At 44.2% G+C, this 20929-nt stretch overlaps 1 protein-coding gene across 9 annotated transcripts in view; it reads right to left on the reverse strand.

Annotated features, from left to right (window-relative positions):
• The window catches only part of LOC116951137 (uncharacterized), an 85280-nt gene that overhangs the window by 10491 nt on the left and 53860 nt on the right, over positions 1 to 20929 (reverse strand). For 6 of the 9 annotated variants that reach the window (XM_076073522.1, XM_076073518.1, XM_076073516.1 and 3 more), the window contains 13 exons: positions 16971 to 17276; positions 15960 to 16223; positions 14967 to 15043; positions 14054 to 14210; positions 12982 to 13098; positions 12371 to 12547; positions 11923 to 11959; positions 10698 to 10904; positions 8856 to 10129; positions 6473 to 6545; positions 5719 to 5831; positions 3132 to 3748; positions 972 to 1210 (listed from right to left, as the gene is read on the reverse strand). In XM_076073522.1, the coding sequence (XP_075929637.1) occupies positions 972 to 1210; positions 3132 to 3748; positions 5719 to 5831; positions 6473 to 6545; positions 8856 to 10129; positions 10698 to 10904; positions 11923 to 11959; positions 12371 to 12547; positions 12982 to 13098; positions 14054 to 14210; positions 14967 to 15043; positions 15960 to 16223; positions 16971 to 17276 (3658 nt within the window). The remainder of the gene's footprint in view (positions 1 to 971; positions 1211 to 3131; positions 3749 to 5718; positions 5832 to 6472; positions 6546 to 8855; positions 10130 to 10697; positions 10905 to 11922; positions 11960 to 12370; positions 12548 to 12981; positions 13099 to 14053; positions 14211 to 14966; positions 15044 to 15959; positions 16224 to 16970; positions 17277 to 20929) is intronic. The other 3 variants (XM_076073517.1, XM_076073519.1, XM_076073523.1) reach the window with 3 other exon arrangements.

Here is a 20929-nt window from a genome sequence, read left to right on the forward strand (position 1 = left end):
CACTTATTATATATTTCTATGACACACACACCAATGTAGGACGCTCGCCTCACCCATCTGCCAGGCTAAATCCTCCTGTGATCGACACAATTGGAGAAGACACGGGGCCTACTATATTTAAATTACCAATCATTCTATTCCCGTATTCTATGGTTGCAAGTACTGCAATGAACGTAACACGTCCCATTGACCCACTCGGCATTGATTCTCAAAAACACGCACGAAACGTGACCACCCTTTTAAGCTTGTATCCACAATGATTCTTACAATGAGTACAAAACACACGAGTGGAAGTTAACGTTGCAGAAACAGCTGATTAGAGCACTAACAGAGCACGTCAAAACTGTTGAGAGAAAATATGTAGTTTTTGTAAAGGAAGCTCGGCTTCTGCACGGGGAAAACTCGGTTTCTTTCCCAAGGGAAGCCGTGTAAGAAAGGCTCAAATAAACACACCGTTTCCACAATTTTCCTTTGCAAAGCGACAGTTTGTTTTTCTGGACACCTACTGCTAACATCAATGGGACATCATTTGGAAAGCTCATTAAACGCCTTCAATCTACCAACGCCTATGAATTTCGAGACATCAACATCTGCTGCTTGTGTTCTGGATTGTTGCCTTTTTTTTCATTTCGGCACTCCCATTTTTTTTTTAAGGAACAAATAAAGAGAGGGTCACTTTATAAAAACCTTGCATGTGTATATAACAACAACAAAATATCCTCTCAGTCTTATAAATCATTCTGGCTCGGTAATGGACGCCTTTCCTAATTACGCAGAATGCATTAACGTCTATATTTAATTACGTGCGAAGCTAAATCTTTCCAATTTATCGCTTACAATGGACAAAGCACTTCCACACTCAGCCGGACATTGTTAATTATTCACGGCTACTAACGGGGAGGGGGAACAGAAAGAAGAGGCGCATGGGAATGGCGGAGGTGGGGGGGGTGGGGGGGGTGTGTGTCACTCGCCACTGGCAGGCGACGGCACGGTGGCTTGCGCCTGCTCGCCTCTGCCTACTCCTCCTCCTGGTGGAAATTTTCCAGCCCTGACCGTCCGCGCGCCCTTGCCGTTGCGCCACCGCCGGCCGGAAGGTGGCACCAGCTGTGGCAGTCCCGCGGGGGTGGGCGGGAGTCGCCCGAGGTGCTCGTAAAGCTTCTCCATTTCCCTCCTCTGCTGCGTCTGGAGCTCCGACAGCTCCTTCAGGTGCCTGGGGGTTGAATGGAAAAGAAGCAGGGGGGGGGGGGATGGGGGGCGGCGGCTTGACGCCGGCGCGGACGTTTGGCAACGCGTGAACTTGGGGGACTTTGTCGGAGCCGAGGAACAATGCCAGGATTTGGGGATTCTGGCCAGAGGAACCATTGCCAGAGCAATGGCAACTCCAGAGTGCGAACACCACCCCCCCCCCCCCCCCCCAAAGGGTCTCCCCCTCGATGACTTGGCCGATGAAATCTCTCCGTAAACGACGGAGCTCGGTTACAAAGCCACGGAGTTGTTTTGTCCGGCCGTCTGTTGTGGCGAGTGTGCTGCTGAGAGTTCAGCGGGCTCACAGGGAAACGCGAGCACAAACGCTAACGCAGCTCAATCTAGATTTGAAGCTTTCGTGACTGCAGGGATCCATGCTCTTTGGTTCTTTCGGTAAAGTCACGTAGGTAGAAAATAAAATAAATAAAATCACGACGTTTCGATTGCAACACAAGCAATCATCATCAGGTGGGAAAACCACGGCAAGAAAATGTTTTTTGCTGAAGTGGGAGAGAGAGCTGCCGTGGTAAGAGGTTATATAGGTAAGGAAGGGGGAGGGGGGAGAGGGAGGGGTGGGAGTGTGGGGTAGGGGGAGGGCGAGCGCTGTTATTAACCAGGTAAAACCCTAACTGCTTTGTAGTGTATTCTTGGTTCTATTGGTAAAGTCACGTAGAAGGGAAACAATTAAAATTAAAAAAATATAAAACAATAATATTCTCACGACGTTTCGACTGCAACACAAGCAATCATCATCAGGTGTGAAAACCACAGCAAGAAAATTTGCCGTTTTTTTTTACGTTAGCACCACGGAGAGCGATTTGGCAGTTTGTTCAGATGGACGAGTCCATCTATGTTCGGAAAAGAGGAGGGGGGAGACGAAAAATAAATGGATGCTTTGTAGTGGTTGTCGTCTATCATATCTGCCGGGTACTACTACTCCACGCAGCGCTCGCCCTACCCCTATCCCACCCCTCCCTCTCCCCCCTTGCTCCTCCCCCTTTCCTACCTATATAACCTCTTACCACGGCAACTCTCTCTCCCACTTCAGCAAAAACATTTCTTGCTGTGGTTTTTCCCACCTGATGATGATGATTGCTTGTGTTGCAATCGAAATGTCGTGATTTACTTTATTTCATTTTACACCTACGTGACTTTACCGAAAGAACCAAAGAGTATGTTACCGCAGTTCCTTCCATCCACTTACCAATGACTGTTTGGACCAAATAAGATGAGGAAAAAGTTCATGCAAAATAAAGGTTATTTCACACGAACTTTCCCCTGCCATAGAAATGTGCAAATTCCACCACTGGTTAACAGCAATCAATAAAGATGAGCACAACCCTATTGCTTGAGCAGAGCAAGTTTGATTTTGACTTAAAGCTTTTGTGACTGCAGGAATTCATGCTCTTTGGGTCTTTCGGTAAAGTCACGGAGATAGAAAAATAATATACGTGATTTTACCGAAAGACCCAAAGAGCATAATAGTTTGATTGTTCATCAAGGCATTGATTACAGATCTTGCACAGGCCCAACAGTTTGAACTCTGCACTACAAAATAATAGGCAAGTGATTGCTTCAAATATGATTGCAGGTGTGTACCAATTTTATTTTATTTAAGGTGTGCTTCATTGTAACTAATTTAAATTAACAGGGGGCAATGCACAACAACAAACAATAGCATCGCAATTGACATCAGTTATGAACGGGAAACTTCACTGCAATATGAAACCATTCACGTTTGGAGGGTGTATATTTTTTTAACTACTCATCCACCGCATTTGTGAGCACCGCCATTCAAGTGGGCAAGATGCGGCGCAGTCTGTGCTCGGGGTCTTGGCGGAACAACAACCACGCGAAAGACAAGTCGACGATCGATGCAGCCTCACCTCTCCCGAAGTTTCTGCAGCTCCTTCTTTAGGTCTCCCTCATCGGGATCCGAGTCCAAGTCGCTGCTTAAATAGGGCGACCGCTGTTCGTCGGACGAGTCCCTGGCTTCATGGTAGGGGTGCTCCGCCATCCTTGCAGAGCGAGGCTCGAGGCTTGCGTACATTTCATCATTGTCATCCTTGCCTCCGGGTGCACTCTGCTCTGGAATGACGGAGACCATCGGCTGGAATGAAACCACCCCCTTTTTCGAGGGCGCCGTCGCCGCTCGCACCGCGGCGATGCCGTCATCCTGCTCCTCGGCGTGGCACGCCGACGAGTTCGAGGGCACGGGAGAAGGCGCCGAATTCTCTAAGCCTGCGCGACGATTTTCCCGTTGGTCCGAGTTTGCCGAGTGGGAATCGGGGGCCCTGGCAGCGGTCGCGTCCATCTGCGCGCCAACGGCAGCGAGCTTCCCGCTCCCGTCAGCGGCGGTGTGCTCATCCACGCTGTGTCTACGCAGCGCTTGCCCCGTTTCCATTTCTTCAACGGAAGGAACGACTGTCGCCGATCCAGGGTCCGCAGTCGCCTTGGTGCCGGTTTGCACTTCCTGCGGGGTTTCCACTGCCACTGGAATCACCTGCAGTGGTACACATTATAATGAACGTGAATTGGTTAATCTCTAAGAAACTATGTCGTTTACTATTTAAATTAAACGCCCTACTGCAAGTGAATAAGCTAAAATGTAACCAACATATTAGCGCTGAGGTGAAAATGTGTTTTGATGGCCATGTAAAAGTAAACGTTAATTTTGTCTGTCGTTGATTTCTACACTAATCAAACAAATATTTCAACATGTAAGATATTTCGGTAAAGTCACGTTGAAGGGAAACAATACAATAATAAAATATATATATAAAACAATAAAATTCTCACGACTTTTCGACTGCAACACAAGCAGTCATCATCAGGTGCCATTTGGTTTTCACACCTGATGATGACTGCTTGTGTCGCAGTCGAAACGTCGTGAGAATTTTATTTTTATATATTTTATTATTTTATTGTTTCCCTTCAACGTGACTTTACCAAAAGAACCAAGAATATGAATCACTGCAGTCACGAAAACGTTAAATCAAAATGTAAGCTATTGCTTTCATCGCCCAAATACGATGTTTGAGTCCATTAACCGCTGCCCTTCTTCAGGAACAATATTTGACATCAATGTGTTATATCGGACAAAGTTTAACCTATTTCCACTTGTATTCAGTCTCATCAGTAGGGTGCGGCTACTATTAAATAAATACAGCCCCGATGTCTGGTGTTATGGATAATGTCCGCACAGGGAAACTGTGGGTCCCAGGGCAACACTCTGTATGGTTCAACAAAACCGTAGAGAATAATCAAGAGCTCTCTCGGCAGATTGTAAGCAATACATAAAACAATTCATGGGTAAAAAAATCTAACAATTTAATCAATCAACTAATGGGTGCATAAAGATGACAATAAAATAAGGACGAGCTTAATGTCAGGCCATTTCCTCTGGTACTAAAGGGGTTGCGAGTTTAGTTCTGACATAGCTATTAAAATTATATGTGCAGTCTGTCCAATGATGTCAATTCAACCATTAATGATGATGATACACAATGAGACAACTGCCGAAAATTGCGAACTCTAATTTTCACTTATCCATGAGGGGGGGGGGACATGGTGTAAGAATACACGGTGATTCAAAAGACGGCTCAGTTCTGGTCAAGAAACGGCACTAGGGCTGAGATTTGTACCCAAGGCCCTGCGACTCCTTCCACCTGCTCTTTCTCTGTCTGTTCTCTCGCTGGCTGGTGGGAAATTATCGTAAAAAAAAACACACGGTGCTTATGTTTGGGTTGGATTCTGCTATCCCAAGCAAATAACCAATTATTAGTCTCAAGTTTATACCACTGAAGACAGTCGATTTCCCTGGAAAGGGCGCAATATAAATCTGAAATTGAATGGAATAGACTTCAGTGAGAGATACAATCGACATTCAATGTGATTCATGTATAAGCCTTAGTGACTTGAAGACTGTTTCCGAGGGCAGACCAGGTTAAAATGTGAAAACTCACTTTTGGTCCAGGCATAACATTAACATTTTTCATCTCGTGAACGAAGCTTTTCAACTCGTGTCAGGCAGCTCGGGTGACACAGCCAAAGTACACATCTCGAAAGTAAGAAGTGTTTGTGCTTTGCCCGTCTTGAAAAGAAAACGCATATCCAACGGAAGTCGACATTTACAACATCGAGCTGTTTTGAGATCCTGGGGTCAAAATGCTGACCAACTAGCATTTGCGTCAATCAACTGCGTGTATCATTACAGCAATGCTAAACTACACTAAACTTTTTTTACTTTACCTGGGAAGGTTCACCGAGCTATACAGCTCTTTTCCAGAAGTGACCTGACCACAAACGATAGCTCAACCAAGTGACTTATCATCACGTGGACATTTATAGCAGCCGAATGCTCTGAAAGCGGACGAACGTCGCTTCGCGGCGAGTGTCACCGGGGGAAAAGATCAAGGGCGAGACATCATCACACGGCCAAGGCCATTGACACAGGAGGAGGAAACGAAATACCTGAAACCGCCCAAGCTTGACGACGGGTTGGAGGCGCTCGTCGAAGCGAGCTTCAGACGGGCGCAACTGCACGCCCGCACTCGCTTGGGAATCTCGCCCGCGTACCGCCGCCACTGAGCAACAAAACACAAGACAATCAGTTCGTTTAACACAGATTTCCAAGGGCCTCGCACGGACCGGGTGTTCGAAGGAATTATTATCATGCGACGTACGAAGCCGTGTGCCGATGCCAACACACGCTCAAGATTACACTCGCGGCATTGCCGTGCGTCTCGGTGTGGATGTGGAGCTCTGTGCAGGCATGCAAAGTTCTTTAGCGTGCACTTGGCCAAATTTTTATCCAACTGATGTGTGTGTCATTGGAGTTAATCAAATTGCACTTGGCAATAAATGTTTGCCTGTTCTATATTAAGGAGCACCTGGCATCGGCAAGGGATATATACACACGCTGGGCAGTGCTTAAATCCCAAACTGCAGCTTCCAACACGGCAGCCCACTTTGTAAAATGTATCATAAACGCACAATAAGCTGTAGTCTCTTAATGGTCATGGAACAATATTAAACACATCCATTCAAGCCCTGTACTCTAAATATTATACTCCAATTACATATGAAAACCAAATGTTTCTCTCTGGCAAGAAAAATCATTGCCTTGTATAGCCACCTTATGAATGATATATACTTCCACCGCCCACAAAAAAAACATCCATATAAATATGAAGCCTGATATACACGAAAGAAGAGATGCACTTACTTTCATTATCTGAAATACTGTATCGTTGTGAAAATTCATCCAGACCAATACCTCCAGATTCCCCACCAACAGCCTGGAAATAAATAATAGGCACCGTTCAAGACAGATATCAACAGGACAAATATCGCATGAAGCATTTTTTTTTAAAGAGTATACATCACTGATTATGTCTTTTTCATTTGTTTAAAGCAAATTTAAATATTTTCAACTCTGTGCACGAGACTAACCTTAACACGTAAGCGTATTGGTGCACAATTCAGTATCAATCAGTGTGTGAAATCTAATACTGAAATGGAAAAAACACCATTAGTCTGTGTCAGCGCTTAGTGCATTTTTTCATACAACTGAAACACTGGCTCTTAATGTGCCCACGTCCATGAAGATAGTGCATTATATATATTAAAATAAAGTGAGCGAGGGCGGAGCTGTTAATGCATTGTGCTACGATTTTAGCGTTGCGGTTTCAATCCGCGTTATGCCTAACACCCATATCTAGTGGAATATCAACCTAGTTTGTGTCGGGCCTGGGTCAACCGAGCCTAAAATGAGTACAGTGTCCCGTGTCAGCATCAACAACAGGGAGATCAAAGGCAACTGGGAATGCTTAAATCTTGACTTAAAGCTTTCGTGACTGCAGGAATTCATATTCTTTGGGTCTTTTGGTAAAGCCACGTAAATAGAACAAATAATAAAAATAATAACTATCACGACGTTTCGATCGCAACACAAGCTTGTGTTGCGATCGAAACGTTGTGATATTATTTTTATTATTTGTTCTATCTACGTGTCTTTACTGAAAGACCCAACGAATGGGAATGCTTAGTTCTGGTCAAAATAGCCCCTTGGGTGCCATGCTGTTCTTAATAGGTGCTTGCTAACAGCATCTGCCCCAAAGCTGTTATGCTAAACGGTGGATAAAACTAAATAAAGTTTTAAATCACTATATATATACACATGCACCTCTGATTAACACGGTTGATTACGCATTGTGCGAGAGAAGTTTAACATACATACATACACACACAGTATGAAACCAGATACATAAGTTGACTGCATTGCCACCTTGTCTTATAGTTTGTTAATATGCCCACTGCTATGAAAATCTTAGCAGTCAAGAATTTGCTGCATTTTTGTAATTTATAACATAAACCACCTATTACCGAACTGTGAAAATATATAATAGTCAAAGGGGTTCAGCTAGCAGTTCCTCCTGGCGGAAAAAAATAGCGTAACAAATAACAAGTTGAGACCACATGACTTGTCAACAATAATCACACGCAAGATAAGGCACTGGTGTGGTTGTGGCAGTGCTTTGGCATCGTTACAGCTGTGCCAAGCTCCTCTCAATCTGCCCAACCTGTCAGTGCGATTGTGCAGTCAAGGGAGCACTTTCGCTACCGTATCGGCTGGACACTATAAAAATAACAAGCAGCAGCATCCACAAAGAAGACTCGGCCAACCAGGGAAGAGAGAGAAATAAAAAAAATGTACATGCATAGTAAAAATTCCCACATAATGCTCTATTCAGCCGGTTTCTGCAGAAATACAAGAATGCGTCAATCTGCTGCAATAATTTTTTTGGTGTTGTTGGGCCAATGTAGGCAGCAGCCGCGTGAACGCCATCAGCTGCCCGATTTATTTATAGCATCAACGGAACGTCCTTGGGATTCAAGGACGTGCCATGTTTTTAGAAAATTGCACTTCAGTCTCGCAAGACTGGCATGGTCATGATTTGCGTTGCTTTCGACATCGTGCGCGTCTCAAACACAGGCACAGAGAGCGTGGCCGGATTCTGATATTGGTGGAATTATTTTTTATGCTTCATAAAAATTATATTTAAAAAAACATTAATTGCATATTGGTATTATTTTAATGAACTAAAATGGCAGGTTTGTTTGCACAATATAATACTTCGAATTATATTTTCATTATTTCAGTATTTGTTTCGTTATTTTAGTACTTCAAACACAGAAAGCTCCCCAGAGATACGTTTAGTAAGACCTAATTACGATGTTTAAACCACAAACTTTAACATTGATCTTTTGATATTACCAATTGAGTTGATTTCACTTCGAAATTTTAAGTAAATGTCAACAGTGGATAAATTGCACGAATAAAATTAATGTGTTCTACCAAACAAAATAATTTGGTAACAAAACATGTTTACAAATGGAAAGCACTATTCAATAACATGTTTTGTTTATCTAATTTGCTGCATTACATTTTTTTCTTAAAACTCAAGTCTCCATTACTTCCAAAGCTACCGCATCCTATTGGACAAGGGCCTCCCCGTCACAAAGATTCGCACATAGTAAGTAAGCCACCCACCCAGCTGCATAATCAAGAAAAGGAAATCGACTAATTCGGCTCAACTCCAACTTACAGGTTCGTACGGAGAAAGGGAATGAGCTCGGGAACGGCAGGCAGGAAGGAAAGGCAATCCAGCAGGGTCACCACTGGGAAGGGACGAGGTCGGTGGGGTTGGGGGCCGGTTGCAAGCTTGGTCGGGAAATGCAGGCAGAAGAGACTCCTCTGCCGAAGCTAGGGCGGGAGGGAAGGCAACACTTCCGAGTGCGGCATGCGGGAACGGGGTCGCGTCCTGCTGGCAGGCTGGCGTGCCGGCTGGCGTAACGGCGGCGGCATTAGTGGCAGCAGCAGAAGTGGCGGCGGCGGGGAGGGGGAGGCCCGTGGTTTTGCTCGGCGACTCTGCGCCGCCTTGCTCAGCGCCGCAAGTTTCCGAGACGCTGGCCGCTACATCTTTCTGGCCATCGCCGTACGTCGCAGACGACACAGACGAGCTAGAGCTGCACGAGTCCTGAAACAGGGTCCTCAGCTTCTCATCCAAGTCCTTAATATTACCGGCCTGGGTGGGCACCTTGGGGGTGTCCGGCTCAGATGTGGATGTGTACACCTCGCTATTGATTTGCTGCGACTCCACGGTCTGGGAGTTCGCTTGAGCGACGTGCGTCTGCGCGTCGCCCGCGACAGCCGAGTACGAGATGCTCCCTGGGGAGACCATGGGGGAGTCGGCCGCTACCGGCAGCCCGGACTGGGGCGGCTGAACGGGTGCGCACGGCAACGTGGCGTTACCCGGGGTTACGGCCAACATCAACGCGCACGGCTGGTGCTCAAACGACGGGGATGGCTCCAAGCCAGAGGAGCTCACGGCCAAGGGGGGCGTCGCATTCAGTGCAGCGACAGGGGCTTCCAAAACAGTAATGGCCAGGGACATGGGAACCTGCACGTGGGCGCTCGAGTGCTGCCGTGCGTGCTGCTGCTCTGCCGGCGGAGGAGCTACAGGGAGGGACGGGTCTGGAGCGCCGCACGGAACCGACGCCACGCCGCCACCGCCGCCACCGCCGCCGCCCCCCTCTGCCCGAGCGGCACATACTTCGGGCGACGGCATTTCTGCCACGCCATCCGCGATCGACTCTCGGCAGACGGCGCTGGGAACGCTTATGAAAAGCTCGTGCTGTGCTGCGTCATTTTCTACGGAGGGACTGGAGAGGAGGAGGAAGGGCGGGGGGCCGGCTTGGAAAGTCGGCGGTGCCGTGCTGGGGCTCTCGGACAGCTGGCAGCCCTTCCTCATCTCGTCGAACATCCGTTTCAAGCTGACGACCGAGTCCGAGTTGGACAGCCCCGCTCTGACATCGTTTCCTGCACGCGTGACAAAACAAGGATTAATGCAGTGTCACTGTTCGTCATTTGCTCTTGAATTCAATTTCAAATCCTGGGGGTTTTTTTTTCCCACACGTACCAAAATTTTAATTGTATGTTGCTGAATGTATATATGTAAGTAAAATTTATTTCGCACCGTACGTAGCCAACTATGCTAATCGGAGGTGAGGGGGGAAGGACAACAAACTAAACACAAAAAGTAGTTCTAAAAAAATTAGTTAAGCCGATCAAATTATGCAAAAACAGTGATGAAACTTTAACATGAAGCTATGTCAACAGAAATTGATTCCTTTATTTTGATATTCGAAGCAGAAGAAGAGTGTATGGCCTTTCACGTGCACGCTAACACAGAAATACAAATTTCGTCAAAATGAATTTAATACATGAACAATAACTGTTCCCAATAAATTATTCAAAACAGAGTCCAAATGTACGGCCTTGGAGAAACACAGTGAAGCATTGGCGGACTGATATATATTTTAATTGGAGACAATATATAATAAAACAGTAGGACAGCAACATCATTATAGGAGCATGATTCACTCACCACCCCCTGGTATACTGACGAGTGAATGAGTCAGCGATGACTCACTGTTTTCATTTGTAGCTTCAGGTACCCAGGGCTCTGTGGGAAATACATCTGTTGTCGAGTCTGCTTCAATGCCGATGTCTTCCAGCTGACTCTCAAGAACTGGGCTCACGATGAACTTGCGGCCTCCCGTGCGAACCACTGTGGAGCGTCTTGTGGCTTCTCCTTGAAGCAACAAAAATATAAATGAGAAACACACTCATTGCGTACTCACAAAGAACATGAGCTGAGGCCCGCTGCGGTGCTAATTTGATATTCCTAATGTTAAATAAAGCATTTACACAGAATGCCTGGCAGACAATAATGCTTGTAGCCATATGCGTCATTAAAAAAAAACCTCATGGGGATCATGCGACATGGAAAGCCTTCTGAATTAGTGAAGGCCTCTTAGCTCCCAAGTGTCGGATTAATTGATTGCATTTACTAAAATGTTCGTTTGTTAAACTGGATATTTACCAATAACATGGTTGTCTTTTTGTTTTGGATTAGATTAAGCTGTGAGATGTGATCAATTAGGCATGACTATAAACAAAGTTACCATCTAATTTGGCCGACGTTAACAAATAATAAATCCTGCATGTTTGCTTTATGCCGTCTGTCATGATCGCGGTTTCGGGTTCAATAAAAACCTTATAAAAAAAGATGGAAATAATTATTATTTAATTTGTAGGCTTTCATAACCAATATGATTATTCATTATTCGATAACAAAATGATAATTAAACACCTATATACATTAATTGGCTCATCATACATAGTTAACCTATGTGTCCTACTCTAAGATGTATCTTTGTAAGAAAACATGAGCTGTTTACGAGATATATTTTGGATCAAATAAATAAAATCTCAGATTTAATATGTATATATATATAAATGATAGGAAATGCAAAACAACAGCTTATTTTAAGGCATGGAAATGTATTCAGAAAAGCAAATTGCAAAAATAAAGCGGACAATAGGTGAACCTTTGGCATGGAATGGAATAAACGGGAGAAGAATGGTTCCACACTTGGACAACTTCAGTTTTAAAATGAGATCAGGTCTTAACTTTGTGATGGTACAACAATGTTTGCAATACAAGTGATTTAACGAGTCGGGAAATGTTGATGTGCATGGAATTCCTTCTGTATGAGCATGTAAACAGCTGCGTTAATTCTGGTTATTCAGAGCAAAGTTTTGCTTACCACAGGTAAGTGAACCCGGAGTCTTCATTGACGAATGCTGCAAAAAATTGTCATACAGATGCCAATTTTTTATTTGGCTGACATTAACATGCAAATAATAAATCCTGCATGTTTGCTTTATGCCGTCTTGTCATGATCGCGGTTTCGGGTTCAATAAAAAAACATTAAAAAAAAAGATGGAAATAGTTATTATTTTATTTGCAGGCTTTCATAACCAATATGATTATTCATAATTCAATACAGAAGCCAAGGACAGCTCTTAGAGGTTCAGTGCAATTTGCTGAGTCAACTCTTGAATAATAATAATAATAGAAAGAAAAAAATCACTTACACATTTTGCCAAGAGCAAAAACCGGCAATTCGCCTTGCTAACGCGATCCTGTTTTGTGTCGCTTGAGAGATGCCGGTGTGCTCGAGCGAGGTTGCATGTTCCGCGCTCCCATTTTACCTTGCATTGGTGTTTGGTGGGCTCTTTTTCCCCATCGGCATTGGTGCCATCAAGACTCTCCGTGCAGTCTCCGTCGTTCACCGGCCAGATGTTCATCTCGTCAACCTTCTCCACAATATCTTTAATTTGCTCCGTGAAAATCTCCTTTTCCGAATCCAGTATGAAGTTGTTCACCACCTGCAACATCGTATGAAATAGAATTAGCTATCTGTAACGTGACATATGAAAATGGAATAATTTTTTCACGAACAAAGGTTTTCCTGTGGGCCTAGTAAATGAACCCAGCAGCAAACCCTGCATTTAACCAGATACAAGAAATATTATTTCGTGAGACACGAAAACATTTACCAACTGAAAACTACAGGTTGAAAACAGAACCTAACGCTTATATTTAATGTTTATCATGTACATTTTACAAGCACGAAGGAAATGCAATGCTGACGCATCCCTTAATTAAATTTAGAAAACATTACCGCTGCGAGGCGATGAGGGCGACAAATTGCCGCGTGCGAAGTCTGCACATTAACGGTATACTGTGTGTCTGCACATTAACGGCATACTGTGTCTGCACATTAACGGTATACTGTGTCTGCACATTTAAGATAGCATACCATGTAATCCGCAATCTCCTCTGGGTCATCATAATCTGGCTCAAATTGAAAGGTGACCGTCTTGTGGTTGTGCGTTTCCATTTGGCATTCAACGACCTTATCTCCCTCTTCTGCAACCTTCAGCGAAACAATACAGAATGCGCGTGAGGAAGCAGCTTACAACCACACTCCAAGCAAGCGGGGGGGGGGGGGGGGCGGGTGGAGGAGGACACAAACCATTTAAAAAAACAATCCATCGTGTAAGACGGCCAGCTGCTGGTTTTAAGGGCTACAGTAATGAACTGGCAGCATTGAAACCCTGGGCTCGAATCCGGTCGCACACCTATGATTCAACCAAGTTCTCGAGTGTAGTGAGTTTATGGTGTCAGCCCAAGATGACGGAACAAAAACATCACGTTAAATAGGTTTTTTTTCCTTCACTTAATTTGGATAATTCCAGTTATGAGCCTTAAAGCTGGATATTTAGAGTTGATAAGGAGGCCTAATTTGAAGTGATTTCAGAAGCAATTCTGTGACGTCTTCCGAAGCCATTCTCTGATGCAGAATGATACATTGTTAACTGCAAACACACCCACGGTGTGACACATTTCACCTGTGGCTACACTTAAGGTACGTGAGCTGTACAAAGCACTGTATTTCAGAGCTTTAAGTGTAAACATCAGCTTCACCGCTTCAGTTATTTTAAATATGGAACCAATTCCCATTCCAAATAAATCACCGTATAAACAAGAGCATACAAATTCTATCTAATGAACACAAATACATTTCATATAGAGCTCAGCAGTTGGGACTGCCAACATCATAACCATGGATCATCTTTAAGAATTAATAACAATTTAAACGTGTGTATATAATACATGCAAACATAGCAAAATAGAAAGCCTCTGCCTTCAATCTTATCTAAAAATCCTACACAATAGGAGAAGAAGATCAGTTTAAGAGAGGAAGGAAACTTAATCAATGGAATATAACTTCATAGCAACGGGTAACTAGGTGTACAACTTAAAATACACAACAGCAGCCGGTCACGTACGGGTACGGAACTTTTAATAGAACCCATCCATCATCTCACATTGAGAATGGTGACGCGTGGCTTGACAGACTTTTCCTGCCGGGACTTGCGATTGGACCTGCGAATTCTCCTCGCGTGTCTGCCGTCCACTCTGCTGCTTCCGCCAGTCGTCTCGTTCTCGCTCAGCTCTTTAGCGGACGTGGCGTCGGAGGCCATGCTGCAGGAGAACACACAACAAGAGAGGGCCGGAAAGTCTTTGGGAGCACGATACTATTCACGGACAGTGGTGTGTTTATCCTTTTGAGATTACATTGATAGTTAACACCGACAGCCTTTTCTCAATCCACGACTGGATGAAATGAAGGCCGAGCCACCCTGTGTTGGTCGTGGGGTTTATTTGACCATAAATGCACCAAGCTGGTCAGTGACGGTCTTACTGGACATCTTTGAAAAAGAGCTGTATAGCTCATTGGATTCCTCCAGTATGAGTAAATATTCTGATTGTGGTTCTGAAAGGGGGGGGGGCCCTCAGGACACGGTTCAGATATCGCTCACCACTGATGTTAGGAATGGCTCAAGAGTTAAACCCTGATCGCAGGGATCGAATTCTTACATCCGTAACAAATGCTGTCCGTGTTATTAACAAACATTGGTGAAATATAACATTTTATGCGATGCACTCCAATTCATACATTTCTCATGTGGTAAGATAAGCGATATGTAAAAAAAAAAGAAACATTGGATGCAAAAAAATGTATTTGAAATGCGTGCATGCTGTTTAATGTGACCGCGTATAATTTAAACGTGTGACTTGTGTGAAAATTCCTATTACGCATGGAATTTCCGCAACACAAAAAAATTATAATCATGTTAAAGCAGTCTCTGGGATTAAACTCAACGTGTGCAGACAATGGGGGCCACAAACAAATGTGGATCCACTTTTGGGAAAAACAATTACAAATCACATGCTTACCTCTCGTTCATAGTTAATCCTTGGGCGATCTGTGCTTCATTCATTTCACTTGGGTTATCGACACCAGAGCTGGACACCTATGAAAATGCATTGCCACCAGTTATTTTGTGGATGTTATTTCGTAGGTATATTAATTTCGTATAAACCGTTAAAAGCATACGAATATAATCCTGTTAGCCCTGGCTCTCTTTCTAATTAAAACCAAAGGTTTGATGGGATTTTATTAATTGATCAAGCTCAGTGGTGAGTTAATGTCACATACACCACCCCAAAGCAATAACATAGTGATGTTAATAGCCGAAAGAGATGAACGGCCGATGACTCACGTAATTAACAAGCAGAACTTCACACAGAGGCCAGACTTACAGCAAAATGTCATTGAACAAAACGTGGCAATACGGTCAAGTACATGACAAATGCATCACATCAGTTTGATTGAATGGACAAGCTTTTCCGACACCGGCAAAAAAGTCACGGCACATTCAAATTGAATATTCTCTCCTGTAAAGTTCGGTAAAGGCTGGCATACATCATGACGTATGAATATCATTAAAAGCGAACGTTGCTCAAAAAGATCAAGGACACATTTCTTACAATGACACGGTTCGCATCCTAAACTAAACTATTAAACTAAACAATTTTTTTTATTTTACCAGGTAAGACCCACTGAGCTATACAGCTCTTATTCAGAAGCAACCTGGCCACAAATGATACCTGAACGAAGTGGCTTATCACGTGGAAATTTATATCAGCCATATATTCTATAAAACGCATGTTTATAAATGTGGAGGAAAAAACCGAAGGACCCGGAGAAAAATCCACACGACCACGGGGAGAGAGATACATGCAACTCAAAATATACAACAGGCGGCAGGCTCGGGTTGAACCCACGACCTCCTTCACACCCGACGAGGTAGTTAACATCTCGCCACCAGTGGAACCCCCCCCCCCTAAGAACAAATGCTAGTCGATTCAACCTCTGTGCAAACGTACCTCTTCTTGTACCTGTCGTGGAGGCTGGGCCGGAAGTCCCCGTGTGGCGTCGTGCTCCTGACCGCTCGGCATGGGGTATAAGGGCGCCACGTCCGTCGCGCTCTGCACGGGGACGTCCAGAGTTGCGTCACGAAACTGCATCGTCTCAGGAGGCACCACACCTCCCGTGTCAACGGCGGATGCAGTATCGATGCCAGCAGTCACTTTTGACTGAATCTCAGGGCCGACTTCGTGAGCCGTTGGCAGCGAGGGTGAAATCACGGTCTGTGGGCAGATCGCAAGCAGCAACGAGATTTTTGTGGTGAAACAAACGGTCAGTAATTTTATCCAATGAATTAACACACACAAATGCATGTGCTTTTGACACTTCGTATATACGCACGAGGCCTATAAAGAAATCAATCCTGTCACATCTTGGAATCTAAGCAGGGTTTTTGTGCCTGGATAATGCTTGGATGGGTAACCATCATGCATAACAAATATCATTGGCTGTGAGACATTGTTGTCCTGTACTTCTGATTCTAACCATACCTATGCTGTCTGCCATCACCAACCCACATTTTGCATATGGGTAAGTAAGGTCAAAAATCAAGTCTCTACCCACATTGAAACCAGCATTGGGCACTTCTTAACGTCATCAGCAGACCTGCGCGAATGATCAACATTCAACTTTTCTATTAGTGACCAATTTACTCACAGCACAACCACTGCAGACATTCTATAAAATGGTGCATATTTTTATAACAATTGCTTATTATAACTGTAACAAAGCAAATGAAGAAAACACCGACAACATTCGTCATTAAACCCCTCTGGGGTGAAGCAGTGGCACAGTGATTAGCGCGCTGATTCTAGGAGGTCATGGCTAACATAAACACCTGAACCATTCCTGCAGTCCCCTTCACCTCCTCGAACTGACCACAGTAGTGAAGTACGGTCAAACAATTCCAATGAGCAACACGGCATGGGGAGGCCTTCATCCAACAGTGCACTGACAAACGAATTGGTCACCTGCGTCTGCGTGTCAATGGAGACCATCAGTTGATCCGCGAGTGGCGCTTGCGTCGTCTGCGCAGTTCGAGGAGCCGACGGCAACCGATGAAGATGGCCGGCGTCGGTGGCCGGAGGCAGAGGCGGCGGCAGCGGCGGCAGCGGAGGGTGCAATGAGGGGCAGTGCGGCCGAACAGCCGGGTCGGCGAGTCCCACGGCGCACTGCACCGGAGTGTCCTGCCCCGCGGCGGTGGCGACGCCGCTCAACGGCGCGAGTCGAGCGGGGGTCATGGGGGCATCGCTGGTGCTCAGCTGGGCAGCGCTCGCCTGGGGGCAACGCAGGTCAAGTGTTAGAGAGATTCAGCAAGCGAACACAATGGCTCCAGTGCCATGAAACGTAATGACAGTAATTCTCATTTGTAATGAACATTTCATCCGTAACAATTATTACATACAATAATTACAACCATTTTTATTTCACCAAGGTAAGGCTCACTGAGTTATATAGATATTTTTTCAGAAGTGACCTGGCCACAATTGATCGCCCAATGAAGTGGCTTATCCAGAGGAAATGTATTGCAGCCAAGTACTCTGAACGCATGTTTCTAAATATGGAGGGAAAAACTGGCACATCTGGAGGAAAAAAACTACGCGACCACGGGGAGATCGTGCAAACTGCAAATATAGAGGCATCAGGGTCGGGATCAAACCCACGACCTCCTATCTTGCCACAGTGACGCCATACCCAATTACTTGGGTATTTACTAAACGATACACGAGAGTACTGCCATCGCTATATTAAAGTACTGCCGATTTTGTAATGTCTAATTGTGCTTATCACAGCCAAGTTTGAGTGTTATCCGCTCACAAATGTTCGTGGAGCGTTGCTCATCTAGTATGTATAGCCCTGAGCCAGTGGCAGAAATTGCACATTTTCATGGACAGGGACCAGTCTAAGCGTAAAAAAGATGACGAATGTCAACTGCCCACAAAGTGGTACTCATTTTAAACATAATTTGGAGCTTTCGTGACTGCAGGACTTTACCGAAATAACCAAAAAGTGGAACTCGTTTAATCAATCTTGGAGGGATGAATCACTGAATCACTGACTGGGATTCGAAATTGTCACCTTCCAAATGCTAGCAGTTTCAAGCTCTAAAACACAATGTCGCGTGGCCATTTGTTACACGATAATTTATTATAATAAATGTAAAACATTCGTGAATGAGTGCGGGAGTATCTGATAAGACTTTCTATGAATGGGATAGAAAGATAAATATAGGCACAGATGTAGCACAAAAAGAGTAAAGTCGATGCTTATAACCCCCCCACCCCAAAACATTTGACTTTGGACTCTGCAATGAATTAGAGTTCAGAGATTGATAGGCTTAACCTACAATTCTAAACTGGTTGAAGTCCCCTGCTGAACACTTTACAAAAATACGATCCCCAATCAACAGCGAACTATGTATTCATAAAAGGTTTTTAGGTTATATTGCATAAGTATGTGTCGTAATCCTCCACCACCCGACACAGCCAGTAAGCTTTGTCACGTAAACAAAACGTGCCAATTAGTTACTACTTCAGCTGACCGGTGTTCTGAAAAATAAATCCACACCATTTACAATTTGAGTAGTACGACGTTTCGCTGGTAATTACATCCCAGCATCCACAACCTTACTGGCTGTGTCGGGTGGTGGAGGGTTACGACACATTTAAACTTACACGATCTATTCCAAAAACCTCTATTATTAATAATATTGGTCAAGAAAGCCTATAAATTAAACCGTGACTTTACCGAAAGAACCAAAGAGTATAAACCAAGTAATTTATCCCCCATGCTTGTGTAATGTCACAGAAAATGGAAATTGGGCAAAGTTCATAACCCAAAACTAGATATGTTATAACTCATAATGATCATCGTAATTATATTAATATGTAACATATTCTAGATATGAAGCTTTCGTGACTGCAAAGATCCACACTCTTTGGTTTTATTCGGTAAAGCAACGTCGTGATTTTTGTTGTTTTATTTTTATTTTTACCTACGTGACTTTACCGAATAGAACCAAAGAGTATGTAACATATTGCCTGCCATAAAAACTGAAAATATCCTCGTGTTAATATGTACGAAAGTACAACTAACAACGTCACGACTATAATGGTTACGCATGTAGAGAAAGTCCTACAAGGCTGTCCTTACACTTAGGTCACGCGAAGTGGCACTGGGGAACACACCGTTCCCACCGTTACAGACAGTCATGTGCAGTTCAGTTCCAAACGGAGGTATTGTCCTATTCAATTATTCAATAGATTTGTTCTTTGTAATCTCCAATGAACCAGAATATCGTGAAATAAATAATGTTTTCTTGATGGCAGTTCTATGAGAGCTCAGTTCGAACATAATTACCCAAAATAATATATGAAGCAATGCATTAGACATTTCATACGTTGAATAAAATTAACATCTGCAGGCCCTTTCAGGCACGCCATAATAAATTAATGGCTATGTGAATGTTTGAACACTTAAATCTGTCCACATCACCATTACATTTCAAGTTTTGCATTCTATAGCATAACCAACAAAAAAAATGTTTGACTGGCAATCACTCGTGTTGGCTTGCAATGAACAGCTCTTTAAGCGAGTCACAGGATAAACAATCCAATTTCACCTGCATGACCCCAGAGTACGTGGGCAGTGGTGGGGTGAGAACAGCAGAGACATCCAAAGAGACAAAACCCACATGCTGGCTTGGGGCCATGGCTTCTGTGTATTGCTTTGAAGGGGGGAAAGAAAACCAAACGAGATCACACCTAAGGCCACACTGCGTTCACAAGTCACACTTACTGTTCGAGGAGTGCGTTTGTACACTCGCAAAAACAGAGGGAAAGACTAATATCACGCCGTTTGTAAATCGATTGTTTCAAGTTGCACACAACACTACATTGCCACTGGCTGACTTACGCCGCGCAAGCTCTCCTCCTCCCAGCTCCCCCAATGTCTACTCCGACATTGTCTACTCCGACATTGTCTACTCCGACATTGTCTACTCCGACATTGTCTACTCCGACATTGTCTACTCCGACATTGTCTACTCCGACATTGTCTACTCCGACATTGTCTACTCCGACATTGTCTACTCCGACATTGTCTACTCCGACATTGTCTACTCCGACATTGTCTACTCCGACATTGTCTACTCCTGCATTGTCTACTCCGACATTGTCTACTCCTACATTGTCTACTCCTGCATTGTCTACTCCGACATTGTCTACTCCGACATTGTCTACTCCGACATTGTCTACTCCGACATTGTCTACTCCGACATTGTCTACTCCGACATTGTCTACTCCGACATTGTCTACTCCGGCATTGTCTACTCCGGCATTGTCTACTCCGACATTGTCTACTCCTACAGTCTACTCCTACAGTCTACTCCGACATTGTCTACTCTGACATTGTTTACTCCTACATTGTCTACTCCTACATTGGCACTGGTTGACTGGCTGCCCCGCCCATGCTGTTTGCGCCGCGCAGCCTCTCCCCCTCCCAGCTCTCGTCCCCTGCCCACTCACTTTGGAAGCCCTTAGAAGCAGTTGCATTTGGAGGCTTGCCCCCTCTTTTCTCTCCGCCCGATGAAGACCGTTGGGGGTTGCGGTCGAAACGTCGTGGGTTTTTTTGCTTTTATTATTTTCAATTTATTATTTTTATTTTCTATCTACGTGACTTCACCGAAAGAAACACGAATATTTGCACACGACAGTTTTCGGTTGGATGGAACTCGCTTTTAGAGTGGTTTCTGTCGGTACATTTAAGTCCAAGTCAACATCTATTATCATGTATTAATGATATTTAGAAATGATCGGTTTACAAGAATAATGTTAATTAAAGTGCAGAGTGGGTACTTTAGAGAAAGATGCACTGAAGCATTCAAGCTGTCACTTTAGATTTTTATTTTTAATTATCCTTCATTAATCTT

The sequence above is a fragment of the Petromyzon marinus genome, chromosome 42 (assembly GCF_048934315.1).
Source record: "Petromyzon marinus isolate PM22_M1 ecotype Great Lakes invasive population chromosome 42, UKy_Petmar_22M1.pri1.0, whole genome shotgun sequence".
NCBI classification, from domain to species: Eukaryota; Metazoa; Chordata; class Hyperoartia; order Petromyzontiformes; family Petromyzontidae; genus Petromyzon; species Petromyzon marinus.